This window comes from Aquila chrysaetos, chromosome 5 (assembly GCF_900496995.4).
Source record: "Aquila chrysaetos chrysaetos chromosome 5, bAquChr1.4, whole genome shotgun sequence".
Lineage (NCBI taxonomy): Eukaryota > Metazoa > Chordata > Aves > Accipitriformes > Accipitridae > Aquila > Aquila chrysaetos.
The window spans coordinates 71,389,847-71,399,371 of NC_044008.1; the positions used below are offsets into that span (position 1 = coordinate 71,389,847).

The 9,525-nt window shown below is 39.4% G+C and overlaps 1 protein-coding gene across 1 annotated transcript; it reads right to left on the reverse strand.

Annotated features, from left to right (window-relative positions):
• Positions 1-1,478: 1,478 nt before the first annotated feature.
• On the reverse strand, positions 1,479-7,657 carry C5H17orf67 (chromosome 5 C17orf67 homolog). Its single transcript, XM_030014858.2, has 4 exons — positions 7,525-7,657; positions 6,739-6,839; positions 3,507-3,646; positions 1,479-2,018 (listed from the first exon to the last, which is right to left on the reverse strand). The coding sequence occupies exons 1-3, from the start codon at positions 7,577-7,579 to the stop codon at positions 3,530-3,532; spliced, it is 273 nt and encodes a 90-aa protein (XP_029870718.1). The 5' UTR covers positions 7,580-7,657; the 3' UTR covers positions 1,479-2,018; positions 3,507-3,529.
• Between the last annotated feature and the right edge of the window lie 1,868 nt (positions 7,658-9,525).

The following is a 9,525-nucleotide window of genomic DNA, read 5'->3' on the forward strand; positions in this document are numbered from 1 at the left end:
CTCTCTTTTTGTTTACACTTTTTTCTCCCTTTACTCTCCATGTTTCAAACTTCCCTATATGGTGTCTGCTGTTTTTCTTGTCTTGATGGACAAGGAGGTACTTCAATGGTCAGTTCTACCACAGAAGAGAAATGTAGATACTTCTAAGAGAGAGTTTACTTTTGTAAAGACACTTAAGTGCTGGAATTCTAGAAAGACTGGTAATGGTTTTGATTTGAATCTGGGTGCAAATATGGGTTTGCTCTTTTGCCCGTTGGCTAGGTGAGTCTGCCTGACACAAATGTGGGCTAAAGACTATAAACGCTATACCAAAATGTTTTCCGTTGTGAAGTGGGAGAGAACATGGAACAGGGACCTAGAAGTACTTCACCTTTCTATGTTTCTAGTTTTCTCCTTGTAAATTAGTCTTAATAGTACTTAACTTTTCTTTGGAGATACCTAGATGAGATCCTTGAACCCTAATGTGGAAAAGCAAACTTAAAAACAATAAACAATCTCTATTCCATATGTTTGCTTTAGGATTAGCTCAGTGTTATTAAGGTAGACCTAGAAGCTACTATTCATTACTAGTTATCTAACTCATGACTGAATATAACTAGGTGGGAGTTCTTTTATTTCAGAGAAAGACTTAAATGGACTTTTACTATGTGAAAGTTGGCATAATTGGGGTTGGCATGCATTTTTCACTGCACAAGAAAAAAACAGAGCCAGGATTTCACCTAATGACTTTAACTTCAATAGAGATATGCAAATTGAGATCTATGTATTGAGAGTATTATGAATGAAGCACACAATAGCAGCCTGATTATACTTTTTTACACTCCCAGATTTAATCTATGATTTCATCTTGACAGTAGGGGAAAGCAAGCCTTTGATGCTTTGAGATTTAAATTATTTCCTTGGAGTCATCTAGGAGAGCTCTCTTACTGGAAGGAAAGTATAGTAGTAGGACTGTTGATCTATTTCAGCCTATCAAATGCTCTGTTGCAGCAGTAATTACCTTACATATCTTTATAAAATTGTGTTTTATTTTGTTACCAGTCCTCAGGCTCTTAGTGTGACTGCAGTGAGGAACTCTGAAGGTTACTTTGGTCCATTCATAACTAATTCTATTGCCATTACAAATCGTAACAGTCAGGTAAGAGCCATCAAGACATTTTTCATGTTGTTTTGCAGATATCATATATCTGCCATTTGACTGTACAAGATATTCTATACCAAGGCATAAGTTATAAAGGCACGCAGGCAGAAGAGGAACAGCTGGATATGTGTGCCTGGCCTGGCAGAATTGTAAAGGAAAGGGAAACGTTGTGCAGAGATACTACAAAATTATTAGACTGCACCATAGTGCTTCCCAGCTGCTGATGCTAGAAAGTCCTCTGACGTTTCTTTAGTACTTCACGATACTGAGCCTCACTTCCAGTGATTTTTGTCAGCATGTGGTATGGGAGACTAAATAATAATATAATCTGAAAATGGATTTGAATCAAGCTTTTATTATGAAACAATACATGAAATACTCATCAGGCAATTAAACATAGATTAGTGTTGCATAAATGTTATGTCTTCATAGAACATTGTTATTTAACCTAGAAAACTGTAATTAAGCATTCCTCCAAAATCCAGAAAGCTGGCCTTCTCTTCATGTTTATATTCTCCAATTTTCTATGGACCTCTCCCTCTTAAGTTCCTTTTGCTTCAGACAGTCTAAAGCTGTACCCTTAAAAAGCATACTCTAGGACTAACCAGTCATTTATTCTTGCCCATACCTCAGAAACTGAGGAAACCCTCGATTTATTTATTCATGCATGCATGCATGCAGTCGTTACTGGTAGAAAATATATGGTGGTCTATAACATATCTAGCCATTTATAGTTGAAAATTTTGCTGTGTCACTAGGATCGCACTGTAATGCAAAGAGGCTCAGCTCTACCATAAGCACATAGCCAATGCAGGAATAATCTTGTCCTCCTTAACACAATGATAGTATATATCCTCTTCAGTGCCCATGAAGAGATCTGCAGAAAAAAAAAGAAAATATAAGTAAAAAACTGCTGACATTGGCCATACTAATAACATATTTAAGGCTTCAAATCATTTAAGCACTTTTCTAACATTAATTCTTCACAATCGCCTGTGAGTAACTATTGTGAAGAATTACAATGGCTAAGTGAGCCAGCTTTCAACTGTCTCAGCTGGAAGATTTTTTGAAAACTGCCAACTTACCTCCTAGGGCTGAGGATTGGGAATTTTATGTTTTTGTTTTTAAATAAGTTTCAGACCTTTGGCTTATTGTGGATTAACATAGCTCCACTGAAGTCTACCACAACATCCAGATTTTCAAAGGTATTTAGATATGTACAGGTACAAATAAATAGCAGAATTTTAAGCAGACAAACTTTCTGTCGTTTGAAACAGATCAGCCCTGACGGACACCATCTCTGTATTCTACTGCTTAAATGCTTTTGAAGGTATGGAACTAAATCTGCAGCTTTTATGTTAAAAAGTTAACTGTGAGTGATATAGTATCACTATTATGGTGATGATTCAAATTTATCCCAGTTGACAAATTTCCTGTCTGTTTAAGGAATGTAAGCAGGAAGGCTTATCCTGTTATAAAAATACACAGAAGTAGGTATATCTTCTTTTTTTGGTATCACAAATGGCTATTGGGTAATTGGAAGAGTTTATTTTACAATTCTATACATTCCTTACCTCAATACATCACAGTTTTTTAATGTAGTGATATGTTGATACTGCATGCACAACACACAAGGAGAAAAAGGATGACTGTATCACAAATCTAATGTGCATGGAGTACTATTGGGATGTGTCATTTTGTCAGCGATTAGCTTGTGAGTAGTAGCTGGTTTTTGAGCTGTGCTTTGAAGTGTATTTTCCTATTAAACTCTATGATGCATCTGATAAACAGAGGCAATAAAGCAAATGATGCTGTCTATTACACTGATGTTGAAAATCATAAACAGAACTAATAATCCATGCAAGCTCAGTGAAAATGTTCTATGTTAATGTTTACCAGCATGTGCACTAAATAGTGAATTCTATTTAAAAAATCAGCAGCTAGCAGGTTATTATAGCTGAGAGACTGCAGAACAGGCTCAACTCCTAGCAGGTCAGACTGCATCTTAAATATTTCAAGGATGACAAATATGAGTTTAATCCTGCCGCAGTCCTACTGAGACCTAAGTGAACAAGTGCAAGACTTAAACGTATGAGTTGGAAAAGGCGCACAAGCAGACAGGAAAGAAGCGGGAGCAATACGAAGCAACATTAATAAATTTGTTAAATGAACAAATATTTTATTAACACGAACAGAACTACAGTGACATAGTTGATGCCTAGAACACTTATGTTCCCTGCCACTGCTCTGTTGCCAGACGCCTTTCAGCACAAGGTACTTCCTCCAGCCATTCTCTCCTCATTGTCTGTGGCTCTACCTTTTGTTATGCAGAAAGAAATATGCACTGTAAAAGAAATATATATACCAATTGCAGGGTAGGCAAAGCCATTAGATTGGATGTACTAAATCCCTGTTACAGTGTGGTAAGCAATGTGGATTCAACCAGTGTTCAAGGAATTGTTCTTCTGATCTCTGCTCCAAGCGCTGAAGGTAAAGCATATGCTCCTATTTGAAGAAAAGAAAAAGTAATTTAATTATGTAATCACTCAAGTCTAATGTCAGGCTAATGAACCAGGAGAATTTTACAGCTTATATAAGAGCAATTAATTCACCCCCTTAAAATTGTCAAATGTAGTGAAATGGTGTTGCTAGTCAGCTTGCCCCAACCTAGCAGTATTTAATGAATGACATCATCATCCAGATCAGTAAAGGTGTTGAGCAAGAATTTTACAACAATATTCATAAATTAGGAATTCTGAATACACATTTCTTATTTGCATATCAACACAGAAGCCTCTGTTGGTCCTGAGCATACAGAAGGATTCTCACAGATAGGTCTGTTGTAGCCTCTTTTGAAAATTGATTCCTGCTGTTTAAAAAACATTAACCCCTTATAGGATCATGTGGCAGTACTCTGACGGGTTCTAGTAAGTAGCATGCGTCAGTGTTGATTGGTCTTTCTGTGATACATAAAATAATCTGAATTTCCCATACTAATTTGTAGGGGTTTTGGTGTAAGCAACAAGTTGTCAAACTAAAGTGGGCTGTGTACCAAAAACTTGACCTCCGTCAGGAACAAAATTTACTTTTAAAAGTTACAGTCCCAGTGCATGTGGGCTCATAAGCTTTGTGAACACTAGATACATTTTTTCAAAATATACCCCCATTGCTTTGCACAGTAGGCATTGTAGGAATGGAAGCTGTAGCGTAAACCCTTTGCGCTGGCCAAGTATTCCTGCTGTCATCCAGTTCTCTGTTCTTTGTGCTGACCAGAGGGTTGGTACACTGGGTGCCAGCAGGAAGCATTAGTGTCCTGCCTTTTTCTGTGCTTTCTGTCCTCACAGCACAGGGAGACTTGGCTCAAATCCCTCTGTGAGATTGCATTATGAACTTGCGGAGAACAGGACTGTATGACTGAGAAGATGCCACATGATAAAGAGCAGGGTCTCGGTCAAAGTAAGATTAAAACATGCTGGTAACATAAATGACATTTTTAAAATAATCAAAGATGGCAGATCTTGTTGTCTGTAACTTAACAGGCTTTTTGACTGAAACAGCACTGTGGAAGTCAAATAGTGTCACAAAGAATTGCAAATTAAATTCCCCAGCTCAGCATGATCTGGCCTAGTACAAACAGCTTTTGCTTAAAATAGATGAACAGAGGTGGGTTCATCCCAGCATTCATTTCATTCTGCTACAAAGAATCCATACAAAATTGTTTTTTCTCCTTGAGCCAGTGGTAGAACTGTGCACAGGGATACAGCAGCCACGCACCTTCATTCACAAGGGAAAATCTCCATGTTCCACATGGCAGGGGGGGATAGTTTCTTTATCAGAAGATTATTTCCTTTTCTACTGAAAACCTTGACATTTAGTGAGAAAAACAAATAGTCTTATGTTTGGGTTTTCTTACAGAAAGCCAGTGTTGCTGTACAGAAAAAAAAAAGAAAGAAAGAAAAAGAAGGTTGGAATTTCTCAACAAGTGTTTGCTACTAATCCTAGTAGGATGGAAAGTGGCAAGGACAGAGCAGCAGAGGTCAGTAACCAAACACTTCTCTAGCTCTGGATCCCTCTATTCCCCACCTAAAATCATAGAATATCTTGAGTTGGAAGGGACCCACAAGGATCATCAAGTCCAACTCCCTGCTCCTCACAGGACTACCTAAAACTAAACCATAGACTAAGAGTGTTGTATGTATGCATGTAACTTGTATGTATGCATGTAGCTTCTTGCAATACCGGATTTAACTCAATCCAACTTCTCTACTGTTTTATTTATTTTGTATTTAATATATGTTATATTTACTATATAACATGTTATATAATCGTGGTGGTATATTAAGCGTAAGCGTAGGCAGGAGCTGTATTCCCACTAATTTGCAAAAACTACAAGGCTCATTTAACAACAGCTTAGAAACCAACCCAGTCCTGAATGTTGTGGGCAGCAGTGAAGCCCATGCCTTCTGTTTTTTCGTGCTGTTGTACAGTCTTCGTTGTACAAGAATGTTAACAAGCATGGTGCAATATCCTTGTGACAGCTTTGATTTGTTGTGGCCGTCACACTTGACAAAGAAGTGTGTACATCAGGAGTGGCATACAACCAGGTGGATTCTTTTTGGCGGGTATACTATAACCATTGGAAAAGGAAAACCACTTGCTGTCTCCACAATCCTGGCACACACTGAGCTCAGTCCTGCAAGGTACACAGCACTCTTCATGTCCTACGGAGTTCAGAAGTGTTCAGCACCTTGCCGAACTGAGCCCCTTGTATTCATCATACGTGCACAATCTATTGTGGGTTCTGCCTCTTCAGAACCATGTAATTTTAGCACAGTTTATTTACTTTGGAAAGAAAAAGGCAGTAATTTTAAAATACCTTAAGTACCTCTTGAGAAGTGCAGAATTATATGTTACATCTTGTCAAAGCAAGTAAAACAGAAGGCTCTTTAATTCTTTTATTTTTTCTTTTGTCGTAATATGGTTTATAAATGAATAAATGTAAATATTGCATGCAAAAACAATGCTGTTGCATTAAGCTAGCAACTAAAAACTTCTACAATATCATAACAAACCATCCTATCTGTAGCATTCATAAATAAGTGAATGAAAGTGATTTTAGAAGCTAGTTCAGAACTACCTCAATCTCCACACTGACCACTGACACCTACATCTCCTTTCTGCCTTGAGTGCAGAATGTACTGTAAGCAGAAGACATTTCCTGTTATTTAGTTTTTCAGGAACAACCTGATGAAATCCACATTTCTATAAATGAAAAGCCACTTTCTTCTCAATAATTTAATCGGCATTTTTGAACCGTGATAAATAATTTCCACATTCTGCAAGCATACATTTCCTGAGAAATAGTCAGCACTTACAGAATGCTACTTAACAGTAATTGAAAGAATGTAAAGGGTTTTTTTAATATTCCATGGAAGAACTCAGCTGCTTAAAAGGGTCATATTCATAACATATTGCTTGGAATTAAATCTACAGAAATTTAATACTAAGCACAAATGTTTGGGGAGTTTTGGTGGCGTTGGTCTTTTTTTTTTTTTTTTTTTAGTTAATGTAATTTAAAAATAAATATAATAAATCACCCTCATTGGCTCATCAGGGAAACCAGCTTTTCTCGGTCTGTCTTCACGACGGGTTCTTAGAATCTGTTTGGCATCTTTTTCAGTCAAAACTGGTGAAGTGTCTAAAGACAGAAAAGCAGAAATTAGTTCTGAAATTACCAAAAAGTTAATATTTTATCTCTCTGTTGTAAAATGAAATGTCTCCAAACCCGATTTTTGTCTATATACAAAGTGTTCTTTCATTACAGCCCCTTCCCAGGGGATATTGCATTCCAGGAGATATGAGTGGAATTTTAAACCATTTTTAGACTTGTGCTTTCTATAGATCTACCAGTATGAAGCAAATCTTACATATTCATGTTACACTCTAAAATGAGAAAATATAACAGCACTGTCTAACCACTGACATTAGTAACTCTTCCAACTCTTTATGCTTTTCTGTGTTGCTTTATTGTTTAGGATTGTTTTTCAAAGTAATGAGCTAGACTTTTGTTGCAAAGAAGAGATTGCATTGAACATTTAACTTGCAGGACCTTGGTAAAGTAATATTAAAATAGTAAGCTTGTAAAATTAAACTCTTTGGTTTTAGAATAAATGACTACAGTATGGTAATGCAGAGAGTAAAGTATCTAATACAAGAGCACAATTGTTAAAAATAAAATCATGGGAAGACTGCAATGTAAAAATAGTTAAGTATAAAAAATGAAATATGAAAATACTAAAATACAAGGTTAAAATACTAGTACTACTGTAATATGCTCTGCAGCTCTACATACATATGCAGGTTTGTTTTATATAAACTCCTACCTGTAAAAGTGGTCATCAGGACCAAAAAGAAGACAACCACAAGTAACTTCTTCATTTTGATTCTGCTTTCTCTCAGTCTGTTCCAAAATGAGTAACGCTGACTGAGGCATTAGCCTATTTGAAGTCGCTACGTCAGTCACAAATGTTTGTTTATGCTTTAACTAATTTGAGCGATAGTATGATTTTGAAAACATCTGGCCTGAAGTTTTGAATTAGGCTATTATCTGCTCACACATTCTCAGCATAACTCTGTTCCTGAGGGAAAGAAAATAGAAGACCTTTTTTCCACTTCAGGCTTCAGAGTTACACTGGATATTCTAAATTTGTGCAAGTAACACACATCACCTTACATTTAGCATAGCAAGCCATGGTTTTGGGTGCCTAAGGTAAACTATTGTTTTTTAAAAGAAACAATTGCCCATTACTGAATGTTAATCTCAAAGGCAGCCGCAAAGTGGCCCCTTTTTCAGAAATTGTCTCTAATTTTACTCCAGCTCAGAAGTACATATTAACGTGGTGTAACTCCAGCAAAGCCAAATTATCACTGCTGAAAAACACAGCAGAGAGATTTTTATCAAATTAATAGAACCACACAAATGAAAACTCACACAACTCTTCTCTTTTCAGGACAAGTTAGTAGAAAACAGGATTATAAATGTCCTTACTAGTAAGCATAGTGTGAAGTAAGAATGTAGGTTAACGAATGTCATTGCAAACAGCTAGTTTCTGCCTTGAGAACTGTGACTGTCCGGTTCTCTCCTGAGCAGCCCTGTGCCGGACATACGGCACCAGCATCACCGATTTGTAGGAAAAGAAATAAGTGTCCCTTTGAATATAGCACATGAAACAGGTAGTCAGAATTCATCACCGGCTCTCCCACGAGGGACGTGCGTAATTAGCACTTCCCCTCCGAGGGCAAGGTGCGGCACATCCCCATACCTCCTGCGCCCCAGGGATCCCCCCAGGCTTTGCCAGCCTGGCTCTGAGCAGCCCTTCTCATCTGTGCCTTTTTATTTCCTAAAGAAGTGGTGTTTATTCTGGCTGTGCCACCATGTCTGCACGAGTCAGCCAGTTCCAGTGAGACCTGGCAGAGCGCTGGGGGTCTCAAAAACGCAAAGATACGGCAAGGTTCAAGAAATCAAACAGCAGGTGAGAAGAGGGGCTCTGCGAATGCCCCCTCGGACGGACACCTTCGGGGTGTCCTTAGCTCCAGCGAACACCACCGAGGCACGTCTCCTTAGCTAGCCGGGCTGGCTTAGCACAACTGCTCGCACAGTTACTTATCAGTTTATAAAAATCTGACAGAATCATGGGCTAAAAGGGAGAGCGCCGTAGGTGTGAGGGCTGGACCAGAGCGAAAGCAGGTGACGGAAGCGAAGCCGTTCAGGGGCTGGGCAGTTCTGGGGTTCCGACGTCCCGTCATGGGACTCTTCTCGGAAACCCGAGTACTGCCGAACCGTGGAACATTTGCATTTTTCAGCGTGTGTTTTAAGACACCAACAGCCTAAAATCCAAGAAACGCTGTGTCTGTTGTGTGGATTTATGCAATTGTTCAAGATACTGTTTTGAAAGCGCAAACCACTGTGGTTTCTAACAGCAGCAACTATTTATTTTTAGAACCGGTACAGGGGAAACAGCGTAACATGTAAGGACAGAAGGAAATTAGTGGGGGGAAGCACTTATGGTTGGGGTAATACAGGAACAAATACCGCGGCAGCCGGGCAGCCTCCTCCACCGAGGCCCTTCGCCTCGGGTTCGCCGCCCGGCGGCCGCGGCCCTCTGCCCCAGCGAGCCCCCGCCCTGCTCCCTCTGGTAGCTGAAGCCGGGCCGCTCTGCCACACGCTGTCGCGGCTGCCGGGTGTCGCGATAAACCGCTAACGAACGAACCCGCCCGCCCCGTTTCCGGGCGGCGCCCGTCGCCTGGCAACCGCCCTCCGCCGCTTCCGCTTCCGCCGCCCCAGCGCATCCCTGGCGCCCGCCGCTCGCCTCCTCCCGCCCCGG